Source organism: Lepidochelys olivacea, assembly GCF_965140295.1.
Source record: "Lepidochelys olivacea isolate rLepOli2 genome assembly, chromosome: 20".
NCBI lineage: Eukaryota > Metazoa > Chordata > Testudines > Cheloniidae > Lepidochelys > Lepidochelys olivacea.
Window position 1 is genome coordinate 21,395,716 of NC_140430.1, and position 18,566 is coordinate 21,414,281.

Sequence of the window (18,566 nt, forward strand, 5' to 3'; positions counted from 1 at the left end):
GGGGGCCCGGAGCTAAGACAGGCTCCCTGCCTGCCCTGGCTCCACGTGGCTACCGGAAGCGGCCGCCAGGTCCCTGCAGCCCCTCGGCACATGGGTGGCCAGGTAGGCTCCGCGCACTGCCCCTGCCCCGAGGGCCGGCTCCGCAGCTCCCATCGGCCGGGGACCACCGTGTGCCTAGGGGCTGCAGGGACCTGGCGGCCGCTTCTGGGATCCAAGGTACGCCACCGGGACCCCACACCCCGAGGCCCCTCCCACAGCCCAACCCCCTGTCCCAGCCCAGAGTCCCCTGCCGCCCCCAAACTCCCTTCCGGAGCCTCCAATACCCCAGCCCTCTCCTGCACCCCGAACTCCCCATCCCTGGCCCCACCCCAAAGCCCACACCCCCTCCCACACTCTGAGCCCCTCAGCTCCAGCCCCGGAGCCCCCTCCTGCATCCCAAACCCCTCATCTCCAGCCCCACCCCAGAACCTGCACCCCAGCCGGAGTCCTCACCCCCCTCCTGCACCCCAACCCCTGCCCCAGCCCGCTGAAAGTGAGGGTTGGGGAGAGCAAGCGAAGGAGGGAGGGGGATGGAGCGGGGGGGCGGGGCAGAGGCATTCGGTTTTGTGCGATTAGAAAGTTGGCCACCCTAATGTCCGGTCAGATGTACTGCCCAGCCCCTGCTCTAACCTGGGTCCCAGCCCGGCCCCAGAGAAGAGGGAGCCATGGGGCGGGAGACAATCCAGCCAGTGAGGGGAAAAGAGGTGGAAGAGCGAGCGATGGGGGCGGGGCCTTGGGGAAAGGGGCAGAACCTCGGGGGGCAACCCTAAGGTGCCCCCCATGCCCAGGGCTGGAGGGAAACAAAGGCGCCAAGAGGGGGGTGATTTACTGGGCCAGGACGAGAACCCAGCCCGGCGCCCGCCCGGGCCGTCTCCTCTTTGGGCCCGGCATTGCCAGGGGTCCCCAACGCGCAGGTCCCCTCGCAGTGGGGAGCCCAGCCTGGCCGGATCCCCCCGTCCTGGGAGCTCTGTTCTCCCCTCCACGGATCCCGGCCCCCCCGACCTGCCTCGCGCTCTGCTGGGCTCGCGCCTGGCTCTCCGGAGTGTGTCTTGGCCGGGCTACAGAGGCCAGGAAATTAAAAGCAGATTGTCCCCTTCCCTGCTTTGGAATGAGGTGGTTGGGGCCCTGGGCTCAGCTCCGCCCTGAGATCTGGCACAGCACCGTGGGGGGCTTCCCCTTTCCCAGGGTGCCTGCAGGGGCCGCGGTGGACACCAGCCCTCGCTTCCCCATACCCACCCTGCCGGGAGAGCCCCCATTCCCCTAATTCCCAGGATCTCTGTGCTGCTCGCAAGGCCCCTTAACCCTTTGTTTAATGGGTGGGCTCCACGCCCAGCCAGACGGCCCAGCGCTGAGGTGTCTGTGCCCGGCACTCCAGCCGCCTGTCCTGACAAACTTCGCCTGCCTTGTAACCAGCGTCCCAGCCCCCCCTCCCAGGCCATGCAGGGGCCGGGCAGAGGCCCGATGCTAAGCAGCAGCCGGATACGCTGCGTCCTGAGAGGCTCCATCGCAGCCCAGGGGATTGGCGAATCCTCCCCGGGGGCTCAGCCCCACCCACACTCGGCTTCCCTGATGTCCCCAGGGCTGCTACAGGCCAGGCCCGCACTCAGAATCGCCCCTGCTAAACCTCAGCAGGCTCTGTGGGTGCAAACCCCAGCTCGGCCATGTCTCGCTTAGGGGGCACTGCCCCACACCAGTGTGAGCACCCTGAGAGCACCAGCCCAGGGGCCCAAACCCGGCAGCCAGCTGCTACCACCAGTACAGCTGGGCGGGTTCTCCCCAGGGACGTGGGACCCCCAGGTTCAAGTCCCTGAGGATCCCAATCAGGCAGAGCAGGGACCTGACCTGGGTCTCCCAGGTGAGCGCCCGCACCACGGCCTATCCTGGGTGCCCCATGCTGGCCCCGAGAGCCTTTCCCGCAAAATGTCCTGGTGCCACGGAATCATTTTCCTCCAAAAAACATTTAGTTGAAAAATTCCCACCCGTCTGGGCCTGTGGAACGTGCCGGGGCCGCCCGCTCTCCGGCGTCCGCCAGCCCAGCACTTGGCCCGCACCGGGGCCGCCCGGGGCAGAGAGGCGTGTGGCCCGGGGGGGGGGGGGCACCAGACAAGCCTTGGGGGTTCTCTGTGCACTGCCCTGCTGGGCTGGCGCTCCGGGGATGGGCCTGGCATCTGCAGAGGGGTGTGTCTGCCTGGAATGCCAGCCCCGAATCCCACTGCTCGGCCTGCATGTGCATTGCTCGTTTAAAGCGGGCAGCATTGGCAGAGCAGGGCTGGCTCAGCGGAGCCGGCACCAGGTGCCCTGGGGGCCCTGATCTCGGTCAGATACCGTAATAGAAAGCATACCCGGGCTGTGCCCTGCGCTGCCAGGGCTCCGGGGTGTCCCGTGTGGTGACCCCCCCACCCCTTGGTCCCTGCCCTCTGGGCCGCTGCCAGGCACCATGCAGGGCTGTGACCAGGAGCCGGAATCTGCTCCCCCAGGTGCCACCCGCAGCCGGCCTGGGCTGGGCCCTGCTCGGAGCTGGGAGGGGAGGCGGAGGAGGCGGGGAGCAGTAGCTGGAGTTGCCACTGGCTGCCTGCCTGTCCGGGAGCGAGCGGCATTCCTAGGCAGGCGGCTGCAGAGCTCAGCCGGGGCCTGCAGCTGTCACTGGCATCTGCACCCTGGGCAGGGACCGGGGCTGGCCAGCAGCTCGTCTGCCCCATCCGCTGGCTGGGCAGAGGTGCCAGGGCGTTGGCATTCCACTGACCTGCCCTGGGGCCGGCAGCTGTGCGCTGTGGAGCTGGGGGATTGGACCCTTCTCCTGGGGGACAGATGGGGGTCAAGGTGGGTCCCAGGGGGCTGGAGGGGAACACGCTGGGTCGGGAGGACTGCTTGGGAGACTTTGGGGGAGTTTGTCCCAGCTCCTAGCTGCTGGGAGGGGCGTGGGGAGCAACAGCCCAGGGGGTGCCTGGCAGGATGGGGGGCGGGTGGGGTGAGCAGGCACAGAGTGGAGGAATGAGCAGGATGTAAATATTTACAGCTGGGCTCGGAGCGCTGCCCTCAGACCTGATTGCGGGGCCGGGGGTCAGGAAAGGCATTCCCATGCCCTGCTCCTGCTTAGCATCACGGGCCTTCTGCTGGGAGAGCCCTGCCCACACGGACGGCCTGGGCATGGGCTCTGGGCAGGCAGAGGGGCTGGGAGCCAGGACTCCTGGGGTCTATCCCAGTTCTGGGATGGGAGTGGGGGGCTAGTGGTTAGAGCTGGGGGCTGGGAGCCAGGACTCCTGGGTTCTGTTACTGGGTTGGGGACAGGAGTGGGGTTTAGGTGGTTGCTAACTGGGCTCTTCCACATCTAATGCGTCTGCTCCTACTTTGTCCCTTGCCCGGTGTGCGGGTCGGCGGTGGCCACCTCCTGCCCGCCCCAGCACTGACCGCACCGGAGCACCCTCTGCGGCCAAGGGAGATGCGCCAGGAGGTAACTGGTAAGTGGAGGCAGCCAAGCGGTGACCCCAGGGGCCAGGCCTGCCCCTCTAAGAGGGGACCTGCAAACCCAGGGGGGCAGCTGCACATGGCAGCCTCCCTGCCCACAGGGGCTGCAGCAAGCAGGGGGCTTGTGGGGGGCCATAGGACTGGGCCCTAGGAGCTCTGGGTTCAATTCCTGGCTCTGCCACTGAGTCCCTGTGTGCCCGGTGGCAGGTGCCTGCATCTCTCTGGGGCTGACACTCTGATGGGCAGCGCCTCGGGGCTCCACGAAGCGCCCCGCTCTCCTCTGGGACACTCGTAGCCCCATGGGGGTTCCCGAGCCTCTGGCCGGGGGGGTGCCCCCCGGTGACGGGCACTGCCATCGCCCATCCTCTGCTGTTTGGCCGTGCCCAGGGCCGCATTACCCTGCTGGAAGTGCCCTGCTCGTAGCCAGGCTGTCCAGCTGCCTGTGGGGCAAGAGGTCAGCCTCGGCAATCCCGACCCACGGGGGGCTTCAGTACCCCCCACCCCCGAGAGCTGCCAGGCTCTCAGCAGGGACCCTGGGGGGCTCTGGGACGGGTGGGTGTAGGCCAGGGTACCAACGCTGTGGGGTGCTGCAGGACTGTCCCCCCATCAGGTCTGTAGGGCCCTGATCTCAGCAGGGGTCTGGGCAGCATCCGGCACTTGGGGTGACCCTGGTGCCCACCTGCCGTCTTCACCCCCCAGCCTGTGAGCCGTACGTGCAGCGGGGACATTTCCTCCCTCCGCTCTGCCCGGGACAGCCACGCTGCTGGGCTCCGCTCCGCACCGGCCTGGCCGCGGGAGGCAGCCTGCCTCGCTCAGACCCAGGCACCGGGGTGCCCCGAGCCGCCCTGCTCTGGAGAGGGGCCAGCTAAGGGGGCTCTGGTGGGGGCAGGCGGGTGGAGCTTTGCGGTGCCGAGGGCCCGATTCCGCGCCCCCGGCATGTGGCTCCGCGGGGCTGGCTCGCGCTGTGTCCATGCGATAAACAGCCCTGGGAAAAGCCTTCGCTGGCAGCTGGAATAGTCACCTGATGCGCTGGGGGTTTGGCACCAGGGCCGGTCCCCTCCTTCCCGGCACTGGCTCTGCATGTGTGGGGCGGGGGGGCGAACGGCCCAGCTCCTGCCGCGTCTGCATGCCAGGGAGCGGCTGGAGAAGGGTTTCTGTGCTGGGGGACGCGGGGTTGGGTATTAAGACTGCTGGGTCCTGTCCCTAGCTCTGCCAGAGGAGTGGGGGCTAGTGGTTAGAGCTGGGGGGACGGGCTGGGAGCCAGGACGCTATCCCCACCTTCACCCGATTTGTGCAACTTGGGAGCAAAGCCTGTCCTCATTCTGTGCCTCAGTTTCCCCACTGGCAAATGGGGCTCGCACTGGTGCTGTGTGCGGGGGGGGGGGCAGGGCTCAGTTCTCTGCGGTGCTTGGAGCTCTTTGCACAGCCACGCCACTGATGGGCAGAGCCCGGCCCTCGTTGCAGCCAGGCTCTGTGCCCAGATCTAGCCAGGGAATGCCCCTTGTCCCATGGGGGGGCTGGGGATGGAGCTGGGTCAGCTTCTCCCCCCCCAGGAATCCAGGCATCCTCCACATTCCCCCCAGTGGGTGGGGCTCCGCTGCCCCGGGGGCAGCGTGGGAACGGGGTCAGGGGCCAGCCTTGTCTAGAGGCAGGGATAAGCCCAGCACAGGCCTGAGATGGGGCGGGTGGGGAGCAGCTGCCCAGGGGCCGCCAGGGAGCTGGTATCCAGGGACCCCCCTACCCCGCCAGGGAACTAACAGAGCCTGGGGCGGGAGTGGAGCAGGCTGCCTGGCCCCACTGAGGGGTGCTGGGGGGGTGAGGGGCAGCCGTCTCCAACAGAGATTACTTCACCAGGAAGCATTGGGGGTTAGAGTAGGGGGCTGGGAGCCAGGACTCCTGGGTTCTCCCCCCAGCTCTGGGAGCTGAGTGGGGTCTGGTGGTGAGAGCAAGGGGGTGCGTCCTGCCCCCCCCACAAGGGGGTTCGGTTAAGGTAGGGACCCTGTTCTATTAATTCTAGACCAGCAGCACCCAGCGGTGCTCCCCCGCCGCGCAGGCAGCCCCGGGGTGGGTGAGGAAACTGAGTCACGCAGAGGGGAAGGGACTTGCCCAAGGTCAGCCGGCAGGGCACAGGTGGGAACCGCTCCCTGTACCCCGGCTCCCAGCACGGAGCCCCCCTCTCAGCTCCGCTCTCCCCCCCAGAGCCCGGCGCCGTGGCCCCCTGGCCTGTGGCCCTGCTGCTCCTGAGCCTGGTGGGGCTGGCGCACTCGGAGAGCCGTGCGGAGGAGCCGGGGCGGAGCCGGGGGGGGCGGGCGGCCGAGCCCCCGCCCGGGGCCGAGTGCACCTACACCTTCGTCGTGCCGCGGCAGCAGTTCACGGGGGCCGTGTGCTGGAGCAGCGGGCGGGCGGCCCCCGCGCCGCCGGGGCCCGATGGCGGCGAGACGCGGGCGGAGCTGGGCCGGCAGCGGGCAGAGCTGGGCCGGCTGCGGGCGGAGCTGGGCCGGCTGCGGGGGCTGGCGGCGGTGGACGGCGCCCTGGTGAGCGAGGCGAAGGCCCTGCGGAAGGAGAGCCGCGCCCTGAACGCCCGCGTGGGCCAGCTCTACGCCCAGCTGCTGCACGAGATCCTGCAGCGGCGCCAGGGGCCCGGGCTGCGGGCCCAGCTCGAGGGGCGCGTGGCCAACGCCTCGGCCCAGGCCCTGCGGCTGGCCGCCGGCTACCGCCAGCTGGAGCTGCGCTACCAGGCGCTGGCCGCCCTCGTCAACAGCCAGAGCGCCCTCATCGCGCGGCTGGAGCGGCGGTGCCCGGGGGGCGCCGGGCCAGCCCCCCCGCAGGTAACGCCAGGGCAGGGGGGCAACGGGGCAGGGCGGGGGGTGCCCCACGCTGGGCAGTGGGGGGGTGGCGGTGCCCGGGGGGGTGCCCGGCTCAGGGCCCCGTCTCGTCTCCTCGCAGCCCCCCCTGGTGCCGGTGGTGCCCCTCCGCCCGTCCGGCGTCGCCAACGAGAGCCGGGCGCATTTCGACGCTGCCGCCGAGCTGCAGATGGACCAGACGGAGCCGGCGCCCCCCACGCTGCCCCCCAGGGCCCCGGGTGAGTCGGGCGGCCGGAGCCACGGGGGGAGGGGGGGGACACCCAGATTGCAGCCCCCCCCCGAGCCTGTTCCCTGCTGTGGTCACGGTGCTGGCAGCAGCGTCTGCAGCCCGAGCCAGGCGGGGGGAAGGGGGGCCTGGCCCACGGCCACCCCCTCCATGCCTGGGACGTGCCATCGCCCCCCACCGGCTTTGGCTGAACATCCATGGGTCGGGGGAGTGGGGCCAGGTTTCGCCGCAGGCTTTACAGGCTGACAGGGCCATAAAATAAAGTTCACGCTCACCCCTAACCCACCACCTCACCCCCCCCCTCCAGCCTGGGGTGCCCTCCCCACCCAGGGCCTCCCACCCCCTACCTCTCCCCCTCCCCAATGCACCACCTTGCCCCCCTCAGCCCCCTGGCAGGGGTCTCTCCCCCCCCCCCACAGATGGGTTAGGAGGTTCACGACCGGGAGGGGGGAAAACCACCCATTCCGCTCGCCTCTCCCCCCATCCCAGCCCCAGGGACCAAAGGGCATCTCTGGCTGGGGGTGGCCAGCAGCAAAGGGGGCAGGAAAGGGGGAGCCCAGAGGGGGCGGGGAGCCCAGACATCCCCACCCAGGGGGGGTATGGTGGGCAGGGGCGGCCTGCCTGGCCCGGCCCCCCTGTCCCTCTGACGCGGCTCCCGGGGCGCAGGGCCCTGGCGCGACTGCCTGGAGGCGCGGCACAGCGGGCACCAGGCCAGCGGGGTCTATGTGGTGCAGCCGGCGGGCGCAGGACAGTCCCTGCAGGTCTGGTGCGAGCAGGAGCTCGAGGGCGGGGGCTGGACCGTGATCCAACGGCGCCAGGACGGCTCCGTCAGCTTCTTCACCACCTGGCACCACTACAAGGTATGGGGGGGCCGCTGGGGGGCACAAGGCATGGGGGGCCGCCCTGGGTAGCCTGGGGTTCCACACCCAGGGGTGGGGCGGGGGCTCCAAGGCCGTGGGGGCGCCAGGTCCCCGTTAGGCCTGGGGGTGGGGTGCAGCTTAGAACCAGGGGAGGGGGTCAGACCCCACGAAGGGGATGATGCAACGATGGGGCTGGTGGTGAGGGGGGTGGGTGGGGCCTGGGCTCCAAACGGCCCCACGGGACCCCACAGCAGGGGGCTGAGGGCTGAACTGGCCATGGAGCCCAGGGGGGTGGGGGAAGGGGATTTGAGGGAGGGTCCCCACTCACCTTCCTGGGGCCAGAGACTGTCCCCCTTCCCTAGGAGCCCCTGGACATTACCCACCCCCCACTCACCTCCCAGGGCCCCCCAGCCCTGTCTCTTCCCTCACTCCCCCTGCACCCCCCACCCCCAGCACGGCTTCGGGACGCTGGACGGCGAGCACTGGCTGGGGCTGGAGAACACCCGCCAGGTGACGGGGCAGGGCCCGGGGCCCTACGCGCTGCGGGTGCTGCTGGAGGACTGGGCGGGGCGCCAGGCGTACGCCCACTACGCCCGCTTCGCCCTGGAGCCCGAGAGCGACTCCTACCGGCTGCGGCTGGGCCGGTACCGGGGCAGCGCCGGGGACTCGCTGGCCTGGCACGACGGCCGCCCCTTCAGCACCCTGGACCGGGACCACGACGCCTACAGCGGTGAGGGGGCTGCAGGGGGCGGGGGGCACCAGGGACCACAACTGGGTAAGCAGCGGGCAGGTTCTGCCCCGTTCCCTCTTACCCACCACGGCTCCAGAGAAAGGGGGCTGGTGGGGGGGCTGGCTGACTCCCGGGCCTAGGGGGCCATGGGGCTTGGCGTCGCCCCGGCCCCCACGGGACCCTCCCGGCCCTGACGCCGTCTCCCCTCCCCGCAGGGAGCTGTGCCCAGCACCAGAGGGGCGGCTGGTGGTACAATGCCTGCGCCCACGCCAACCTCAACGGGGTGTGGTACCAGGGCGGGCCCTACCGCAGCCGCTACCAGGACGGCGTCTACTGGGCCGAGTTCCACGGCAGCGCCTACTCCCTGCGCAAGGTGGTGATGATGGTCCGGCCCGCGCCGCCCGCCCCCGACGCCCCGCAGCCGCCCGCCCCCGACGCCCCGCAGCCGCCCGCCCCCGACGCCGCCTGAACCCCCGGAGCCGCCCGCCCCCGACGCCCAGCAGCCGCCCGCCCCCGACGCCCAGCAGCCGCCCGCCCCCGACGCCGCCTGAACCCCCGGAGCCGCCCAGCAGCCGCCCACCCCCGACGCCCAGCAGCCGCCCGCCCCCGACGCCACCTGAACCCCCGGAGCCGCCCGTCCCCGACGCCCAGCAGCCGCCCGCCCCCGACGCCGCCTGAACCCCCGGAGCCGCCCGCCCCCGACGCCCAGCAGCCGCCCGCCCCCGACGCCGCCTGAACCCCCGGAGCCGCCCGCCCCCGACGCCCAGCTGCCGCCCAGCAGCCGCCTGCCCCCGACGCCCAGCAGCCGCCCGCCCCCGACGCCGCCTGAACCCCCGGAGCCGCCCAGCAGCCGCCCGCCCCCGACGCCCCGCAGCCGCCCGCCCCCGACGCCCCGCAGCCGCCCGCCCCTGACGCCGCCTGAACCTCCGGAGCCGCCCGCCCCCGACGACCAGCAGCCGCCCGCCCCCGACGACCAGCAGCCGCCCGCCCCCGACGCCCAGCAGCCGCCTGCCCCCGACGCCGCCTGAACCCCCGGAGCCGCCCAGCAGCCGCCCACCCCCGATGCCCAGCAGCCGCCCGCCCCCGACGCCACCTGAACCCCCGGAGCCACCCGTCCCCGACGCCCAGCAGCCGCCCGCCCCCGACGCCGCCTGAACCCCCGGAGCCGCCCGCCCCCGACGCCCAGCAGCCGCCCGCCCCCGACGCCGCCTGAACCCCCGGAGCCGCCCGCCCCCGCCGCCCAGCTGCCGCCCAGCAGCCTCCCGCCCCCGACGCCCAGCAGCCGCCCGCCCCCGACGCCGCCTGAACCCCCGGAGCCGCCCACCACCGACGCCGCCTGAACCCCCGGAGCCGCCCGCCCCCGACGCCCAGCAGCCGCCCGCCCCCGACGCCGCCTGAACCCCCGGAGCCGCCCAGCAGCCGCCCGCCCCCGACGCCGCCTGAACCCCCACAGCCGCCCGCCCGAACCCCCGGAGCCGCCCGCTCCCGACGCCCAGCAGCCGCCCACCCCCGACGCCCCAGAGCCGCCCGCCCCCGACGCCGCCTGAACCCCCGACGCCTGCAGCCGCCCGCCCCCAACGCCGCCAGAACCCCCACAGCCGCCCGCCCCCGACGCCCCGGAGCCGCCCGCCCCCGACGCCGCCTGAACCCCCACAGCCGCCCGCCCCGCAGCCGCCCGCCCCCGACGCCGCGGAGCCGCCCGCCCCTGACGCCGCCTGAACCCCCGCAGCCGCCCGCCCCCGACGCCCCGGAGCCGCCCACCCCCGACGCTGCCTGAACCCCCGACGCCGCCCGCCCCGGAGCCGCCCGCCCCCGACGCCGCCTGAACCCCCGACGCCTGCAGCCGCCCGCCCCCGACGCCGCCAGAACCCCCACAGCCGCCCGCCCCCGACGCCCTGGAGCCGCCCGCCCCGGAGCCACCCGCCCCCGACGCCGCCTGAACCCCCGGAGCCGCTCGAACCCCTGACGCCTGCAGCCGCCCGCCCCTGACGCCGCCTGAATCCCCGGAGCCGCCCGAACCCCCGGAGCCTGCAGCCGCCCGCCCCCAACGCCGCCTGAACCCCCGGAGCCGCCCGCCCCCCCGACGCCTGCAGCCGCACGCCCCTGACGCCGCCTGAACCCCCGGAGCCGCCCGAACCCCCGATGCCTGCAGCCGCCCGCCCCCGACGCCGCCTGAACCCCCGGAGCCGCCCGCCCCCGACGCCCCGCAGCTGCCCGCCCCCGACGCCGCCTGAACCCCCGGAGCCGCCCACCCCCGACGCCGTCTGAACCCCCGGAGCCGCCCACCCCCGACGCCCCGCAGCTGCCCGCCCCCGACGCCGCCTGAACCCCCGGAGCCACCTGCCCCGGAGCCGCCCGAACCCCCGACGCCCCGGAGTCGCCAGCTGTGACAAACCTTCTTTATTCTGAATCAATTTAAAAAACGGTGGCTGCTAAGAAACTGTAACCACGGTGATGGGCGTCTCCCAGCAACCCCCAGGCCCAGGGTGGCAGGAGGGGATGGGCACTTCGGGGTTAAAGCTTGGGACTTGCCCCCGGTGCAGACAGACACAGGACAGACGGGCCGGCCCAGCCGAGCCTGCCACGGAAAGGGGCGAGGGCAGCGGCTCTGGCAGGGCCATGGGGAGAATAGCCCCCCATGCCCGCCCTGGTTTGGTCCCAGGGGCAGCCGGCCCTGCCCCGTCCAGCCACTCGGCTTTGGTCAATGCTGCAAGCCCAGGGCCTGAGCCAGCAAAGAGAGAGAAACAAAAGAGCCGGAATTCAGCCTGAAATCCAGGCCCTGACTCCATCCCCACAGCCCCCCCGGATCGGGGAGGGGACCCCGGGGCCCTCCAGACCCTGGTTCTGTAAGAGTTACGTGGAATAATTAAGGGGGACGCAAAGATCCAGTGCCAGGCCCAGCAACCGCAGGGCCCCAGCAGCACCAGGCTGGCTTGCGGCTTCCACCAGGGCTGGGCAGAGACGGGCCCCAGCCCTGCCCCAGAGAGGACCCCCACCTGCTCCGAGGAGCGGGGTCGGCCTGGCCAGGCGAGAAAAGCCGAGAGAAGGATAAAGTGCAAACAGAGCCCTGGGCACAGGGGCCCCAGGGGCGCTAGTCCCCGGAGCCCTCGCTCTCCTCCGCCAGGTCGTCGAGGAGGAGCTCGTCCAGGTCGCAGTGGGCCAGGCTGCCCTGGCTCAGGCAGGTGGCCACGGTGGAGCCGGTGCTCTGGTGCTCCAGGCTGGCGAACAGCACCTTGGGCAGCCTGTTCTTGGAGCGGCTGCGGGGGTGGACGCAGTGGGTGCCGGGCACATGGGGCTCTGTGGGGGGGGGAGGGAGCAGTGTCAAATGGGGCAGTAGCCGGGGCTCGCAGGGCGCTGCTCCCAAGTTACCAAGGGGAAACTGAGGCACAGAGCAAGGAAGGGACTTGAGTCGGTGGCAAAGCCAGGGATGGTGGGACGCAGCAGGGAGGGGGGAGTGTTGACCTGGAATGTGGCAGGGGAGTTTCCCTGGGAGACCTGAGAGCCTGTAACCTGAGCCGGGAGGGAGAGGGGGAGGTGACACCTCTGCCCAGGAATGTGGACAGAGGCTGCAGGAGGGAGCATGCTGGTGGGGGGGGGGGTTAGTTTCGGTTCGGGGCTGGGTGGAGGAACGCAGGGAACCCCAGGGTTGGGGTCTAAGCTCCCTGCTCTCCCAGAAGGACTTGACTGAGGGGTCCTGGTTGTACCCACAAGCTCTGTTGTGGACTGTGTTCCTGTTGTCCAATAAACCTTCCGTTTTCCTGGCTGGCTGAGAGTCTCAGTGAATCCCAGGAAGAGGGGTGCAGGGCCCGGACTCCCCCCGACTCCGTGACAGATGGAAACCACGTGTCCGAACTCCCAGCTCCCCCCTGCTCTGACCCACCAGACCCCACTGCCCTCCCCGAGCTGGGGATAGAACCCAGGAGTCCTGGCTCCCAGCCCCCCCTCCCCAAGCAGCCCCTCACCTCGGCGGTTGTAGCAGTCCTCAGCGTAGCAGGAGTGGGGGTTACGGCTCCGGGACCTGGCGCGGCAAGAGGATGCGGCTGGGCAGCACGCGGGTGCCGCAGATGAAGCAGGGAGAGGCCATGCCCATCTGTGCTGAGCCCCTGGCAGGAGGAGAGAGGGTGGCTGTGAGTCACGCTCCCCCCCGCCCCCCAGCCGCTGGCTGGAGCCTGCCTGTGCTCCCCCTCCCTCCCCCCCCATGGCAGGGGCAGGCCGTGGGGAGACCCCCCCTCACCTGAAGCTGCGGTTGCAGGCGGGGCAGAGGAACTCGGCAGTGCCCCACATCCTGTCGTAGGGCACCGGGTCATAGCGCTTCCCGCACAGCCGGCACCGGGACACCTGTGGGGGGCACCAGAGAGCGCGAGTGTCCTGGGCCACGGCCCCGCCCGCCCCCACCGCCCGCCCGCCCCCACCGGCGGACGCACCTGCTTTCTCTCGGGCACGCGGCGCCACCAGGCGCTGTCGCAGGGCTGGCAGGCGAACTGCCGCTCGGCCGAGGGGATGAGGTTGCGGCTGGTGTGCTCGAACATGCGGAGGTTCCGCTCCGTCAGGGGCAGCACCCGCAGCTGCTGGGCGATGGCCTGGGGGGGCGGCACGGGGGCCTGGGGCTCAGGTCACCTGCGTTCTCCTCCCTCCTCTGCTGCTGAGGTGCTGGGCGAGCACGTCCCGTCCCCCCTCGGGGCCTCCTTCCCCTTCCCCCGGCCTGTGTTTAGATGGGGAGTTGCCCAGGGCGGGCTCGCTTGGGGTCTGGGCAGCGCCCGGCGCGACGGGGCCCTGGTCTTGCGGGGGGTCTGGGCAGCGCCCGGCGCGACGGGGCCCTGGTCTCGGGTGGGGTCTGGGCAGCGCCCGGCGCGACGGGGCCCTGGTCTCGGGTGGGGTCTGGGCAGCGCCCGGCGCGACGGGGCCCTGGTCTCGGGTGGGGTCTGGGCAGCGCCCGGCGCGACGGGGCCCTGGTCTCGGGTGGGGTCTGGGCAGCGCCCGGCGCGACGGGGCCCTGGTCTCGGGTGGGGTCTGGGCAGCGCCCGGCGCGACGGGGCCCTGGTCTCGGGTGGGGTCTGGGCAGCGCCCGGCGCGACGGGGCCCTGGTCTCGGGTGGGGTCTGGGCAGCGCCCGGCGCGACGGGGCCCTGGTCTCGGGTGGGGTCTGGGCAGCGCCCGGCGCGACGGGGCCCTGGTCTCGGGTGGGGTCTGGGCAGCGCCCGGCGCGACGGGGCCCTGGTCTCGGGTGGGGTCTGGGCAGCGCCCGGCGCGACGGGGCCCTGGTCTCGGGTGGGGTCTGGGCAGCGCCCGGCGCGACGGGGCCCTGGTCTCGGGTGGGGTCTGGGCAGCGCCCGGCGCGACGGGGCCCTGGTCTCGGGTGGGGTCTGGGCAGCGCCCGGCGCGACGGGGCCCTGGTCTCGGGTGGGGTCTGGGCAGCGCCCGGCGCGACGGGGCCCTGGTCTCGGGTGGGGTCTGGGCAGCGCCCGGCGCGACGGGGCCCTGGTCTCGGGTGGGGTCTGGGCAGCGCCCGGCGCGACGGGGCCCTGGTCTCGGGTGGGGTCTGGGCAGCGCCCGGCGCGACGGGGCCCTGGTCTCGGGTGGGGTCTGGGCAGCGCCCGGCGCGACGGGGCCCTGGTCTCGGGTGGGGTCTGGGCGGCGCCCGGCGCGACGGGGCCCTGGTCTCGGGTGGGGTCTGGGCAGCGCCCGGCGCGACGGGGCCCTGGTCTCGGGTGGGGTCTGGGCAGCGCCCGGCGCGACGGGGCCCTGGTCTCGGGTGGGGTCTGGGCAGCGCCCGGCGCGACGGGGCCCTGGTCTCGGGTGGGGTCTGGGCAGCGCCCGGCGCGACGGGGCCCTGGTCTCGGGTGGGGTCTGGGCAGCGCCCGGCGCGACGGGGCCCTGGTCTCGGGTGGGGTCTGGGCAGCGCCCGGCGCGACGGGGCCCTGGTCTCGGGTGGGGTCTGGGCAGCGCCCGGCGCGACGGGGCCCTGGTCTCGGGTGGGGTCTGGGCGGCGCCCGGCGCGACGGGGCCCTGGTCTCGGGTGGGGTCTGGGCGGCGCCCGGCGCGACGGGGCCCTGGTCTCGGGTGGGGTCTGGGCAGCGCCTGGCCCAACGGGGCCCTGGTCTCGGGTGGGGTCTGGGCAGCGCCCGGCGTGATGGGGCCCTGGTCTCGGGTGGGGTCTGGGCAGCGCCTGGCCCAACGGGGCCCTGGTCTCGGGTGGGGTCTGGGCGGCGCCCGGCGTGATGGGGCCCTGGTCTCGGGTGGGGTCTGGGCAGCGCCCGGCGCGACGGGGCCCTGGTCTCGGGTGGGGTCTGGGCAGCGCCCGGCGCGACGGGGCCCTGGTCTCGGGTGGGGTCTGGGCGGCGCCCGGCGCGACGGGGCCCTGGTCTCGGCCGGGGTCTGGGCAGCGCCCGGCGTGATGGGGCCCTGGTCTCGGGTGGGGTCTGGGCAGCGCCTGGCCCAACGGGGCCCTGGTCTCGGCTGGGGTCTGGGCGGCGCCCGGCGCGACGGGGCCTCATCTCAAGCTAGGGCCTCTATTTGCCACAGTAGTAACAGCGAAGGGAAAGATCTGCCAGGAGCAGGGAAGCAAAGTCTCCGTCCCTGTGGGTCCCATGGGCCCGGCCCCCCTCACCTCGATGTCCTTGTCGTTCTCACAGTCGAGGCTGGGTTTCTGCACCGGTGGGGGCGAGAGTGGGGAGAGAAGAAATAAAAGTCAAATGCAAATAACGAGGTGTGTGAGACCAGTGACCCCAGTGCCAAGACAGGGGTGCATCCCCCTCCCCTGCCGGGCACCTCCCCTCCAGCCAGGGACACGGACACATGCAGACACACGCACAGATCCACCGGCACACCTGTGCACACGCACAGAGGGATCGGCACACACACCTGTTTCTGTTGCTCCTCTTCTTGCTTCAGTTTCTCCACCACTTTCTAGATGGGAAGCGAGAGGAGCCTGGCATGAGGGGACGGCTCAGCGAGACCCGGGGCTCCCCACCGGCTGGATGACCCAGCCCAGCCCCGGGCCCCAGGCTGCACAGACGCCCCCCTGCTCTCCGCCCGGCGAGCAGTGGGCCCCATGCAGCCTGGCTGGCCACCCCGTGAGACAGAGCCCAAGCAGTGTCCGGTCCAGTCTGCACCTCGGCCCAGGGTCTCCCAAATGCCGACCACAGCCCCCCCCTCCCCACGTCCCCCCTCCTACGGTGGGACGAGAATGGAGAGTGAACTACCTTCAGCACCGGGTCGTGCTCCAGAGTCCGGCGGTCCTCGGGGTCTGCGTCTAGGGCAGGACAGACCATGGTTACCCCCAGCCTGCCTCGCCCGGCTCCTCCGCCCCCCCCCGAGCCTGCCTCGCCCGGCTCCTCCGCCCCCCCCCGAGCCTGCCTCGCCGGCCCAGGCTCCTCCGCCCCCCCGCCCCGGCCCGGCCCGGCTCGGCTCAGCTCAGCTCAGCTCCTCCGCCCCGCCCCGGCCCGGCCCGGCTCAGCTCAGCTCAGCTCCTCCGCCCCGCCCCGGCCCGGCCCGGCTCGGCTCGGCTCAGCTCCTCCGCCCCGCCCCGGCCCGGCTCGGCTCGGCCCGGCTCATGCAGCCCTCGCTCCCCCGCACTCACCCCCCAGCTGCTCCCGGCGCAGCGCGGTGACCCCGCAGACCGTGGCGAGCTCGTTCCGGTAGCGGCGCATGAGCAGCGCGGCCTCCTCCACGGTCACCCGCCCGAAGAACTTCTCCCGCAGCCGCCGCACGCTCCTCTCCAGCTGCCAGACACGGGCCCTTACCGCGGACCCCCCTCACCGCGGCCGGCACGGCCCCCCCCCGGGCCCCCCTCACCGCGGCCGGCAGGGCACGGCGCCCCCCCCCGGGCCCCCCTCACCGCGGCCGGCAGGGCACGGCGCCCCCCCCCGGGCCCCCCTCACCGCGGCCGGCAGGGCACGGCGCCCCCCCCCGGGCCCCCCTCACCGCGGCCGGCAGGGCACGGCGCCCCCCCCCGGGCCCCCCTCACCGCGGCCGGCAGGGCACGGCGCCCCCCCCCGGGCCCCCCTCACCGCGGCCGGCAGGAGCACGGCCCCCCCCGGGCCCCCCTCACCGCGGCCGGCAGGAGCACGGCCCCCCCCCGGGCCCCCCTCACCGCGGCCGGCAGGAGCACGGCCCCCCCCCCGGCCCCCCTCACCGCGGCCGGCACGGCCCCCCCCCCGGGCCCCCCTCACCGCGGCCGGCAGGAGCACGGCCCCCCCCCCGGGCCCCCTCACCGCGGCCGGCCCCAGGCCCTTTCCCTGCCAGGGCCTGGCCACCCATCTGCAGGTTTGTTCTCTCCACCCCGGGAGGCCTGGCAGTGCCACGCGGTGGCTTGTTTGGGGAGAGAGTCTACCGGGGGGAGCGCGCCCCATTGGCTCAGCTCCCAGGCCTCTGCTCCCCAAGGGGGGCTCCATTTGCCGAGCACAAGGTGGGGTGGGCTGAGCTCATCTGCCGGCCTCTGCCCCCCGCCCACCTGGCCGGGAGGTGACTGCCCTCGGGGGCCTCCCCGCCTGGCTCGGGGCGCGGGGCCAGAGCAGACACCAGCAGCGAGCCCTTCTGGGGGGGCGGGCGGGGGGAGCTGAAACCACTTTGTCATCGCCCCCCAGTTCCTCTTTTCCTGCCAGATCCCTCCAGCTGGGCACTGCCTGGCTCATGTCTTCGCCCACCGCCCGCGAGCTTCTTCCGGCCAGCACAGGCCCCCTGCCCCCGGCAGACCCGCTGTGATCCAAAGCGCAGGGCCCGCTGGCTCTCTGCCCTGCTCCCTGCACGGGGCTGGCACCAGGCCGCAGGGTGAGGGGCACCAGAGCCCAGGGGAGCCGGCTCTGGCATGCCCAGCACCAGGGGGCCTCACGCAAACACCCCGCCGGGATGAGGCTCCTGCGTGCTTGGGTGTCCCAGAGGGGCCGGGCTCCCCCCGCCTGGTGCCATGCCGGGGGGCAGGCTGCCCTCCAGCCGGGGACCCCCCTCTAAAGATTCCCCTTGCCCCCGAAGCCCTGGGCTCTCCTGGCGCCCCCCACAGCCCCTGGCAGGGATCCTCCCCTGAGGCCCGCAGAAGCCCAGAGGCGTGAGCGGGCGAAGACCCCCAGCGGGCCCGGCAGCGCCGAGCCCCACACGGTCCCCGGGGCCTGCCGGGGAAGGGGGAGGCCAAACCGGGTCCGGGGTGCCCCGCAGCGGCTCGAGGCCCGGCAGAGGCTTCGGGGCCCGTGGGGCTGCGGGTCACACACCGCGGGGCGCCCCTGGGGGCCCCTTGGAGCGTGGGGCGGATGGGGCAGCAAACCCTGCGCTCCATGGATCGGCCCCTGCCTCCCTAGCGCACCCCACACTGCCCCCCAGCGTGTGCCCCAGGCCCCCCGAGATGCACGCGCCCCCCCCGGCCCCTCGCTCGGCGCCGGTACCTCCACCTCCTCCCCGCGGCGCCCCATGGTGCTGCCGGGCGGCTCCGCGGCGCGCAGCGACCGACCCGGCCGGGGCCTCCTGCGCCCGGACCCGCCCCCGCCCGGAGCCGCTTTCGATCGGCGCGGCCGGCGGGTGGGGGCAGCGCCCGGGGGCACCCGGGCTCCTCCCCCCTCCAGCGCCGGGCGCCCGGACCCCCCACAGCGCCCGGGGGCACCCGGGCTCCTCCCCCGTCCAGCGCCGGGCGCCCGGACCCCCACAGCGCCCGGGGGCACCCGGGCTCCTCCCCCCTCCAGCGCCGGGCGCCCGGACCCCCACAGCGCCCGGGGGCACCCGGGCTCCTCCCCCCTCCAGCGCCGGGCGCCCGGACCCCCACAGCGCCCGGGGGCACCCGGGCTCCTCCCCCCTCCAGCGCCGGGCGCCCGGACCCCCACAGCGCCCGGGGGCACCCGGGCTCCTCCCCCCTCCAGCGCCGGGCGCCCGGACCCCCACAGCGCCCGGGGGCACCCGGGCTCCTCCCCCCTCCAGCGCCGGGCGCCCGGACCCCCACAGCGCCCGGGGGCACCCGGGCTCCTCCCCCCTCCAGCCCCGGGGAAGCGTCTCTCCTATTCCCTGCTGGGCTCTGCCCGGTGTCTGAGACCTGATGGGGGGTCGGGCTGCTTTGCGGTGGGAGGAAGGCCCCTGGAAACGCCTTTGGCCCCAGAGGGGGCTCGTCCCGACCCCCAGGAGGGTCCCCAGCCCTTCCTCTGGGGTGCTGTTCCTGCCGGAGGCAGGGTACCAGGCTAGATGGGTCCTCGCCTGGCTGGTCCAAGGAGCCAAACCCCTGCCCCAGGCCTGATCCTTCCCCTTTGCCTTCTCAAAACAGGGTAGGTGTGAAAACGGGGGTGTAACACGCCTGCCTCAATCCTGGGGTGCCCCAGAGTAGCCTTCATCCCCCAGAGCAGGCCGGGCACCTGGCCGACCTCTCTGCAGTGCCAGCAGCTCCAACCCTCTTTGGAGGGAGCTGGGGCT

At 73.5% G+C, this 18,566-nt stretch overlaps 2 protein-coding genes across 2 annotated transcripts; one reads left to right on the top strand and one right to left on the bottom strand.

Moving 5' to 3' along the window:
* Nucleotides 1-2,651: 2,651 nt before the first annotated feature.
* On the top strand, nt 2,652-9,212 carry ANGPTL6 (angiopoietin like 6; the record flags this gene model as incomplete). Its single annotated transcript, XM_084610131.1, has 8 exons — nt 2,652-2,859; nt 3,441-3,497; nt 5,704-6,332; nt 6,451-6,586; nt 7,261-7,454; nt 7,908-8,229; nt 8,400-8,631; nt 8,894-9,212. The coding sequence occupies exons 2-8, from the start codon at nt 3,479-3,481 to the stop codon at nt 9,210-9,212; spliced, it is 1,851 nt and encodes a 616-aa protein (XP_084466257.1). The 5' UTR covers nt 2,652-2,859; nt 3,441-3,478.
* Nucleotides 9,213-10,569: 1,357 nt separating this feature from the next.
* Nucleotides 10,570-17,710, bottom strand: SHFL (shiftless antiviral inhibitor of ribosomal frameshifting). The gene is given in 10 exon segments (XM_084609985.1): nt 10,570-11,481; nt 12,147-12,202; nt 12,204-12,287; nt 12,419-12,572; nt 12,575-12,764; nt 14,791-14,829; nt 15,045-15,089; nt 15,386-15,435; nt 15,763-15,904; nt 17,558-17,710. Coding segments are annotated over 10 exon segments (993 nt in total). The 5' UTR covers nt 17,585-17,710; the 3' UTR covers nt 10,570-11,275.
* Between the last annotated feature and the right edge of the window lie 856 nt (nt 17,711-18,566).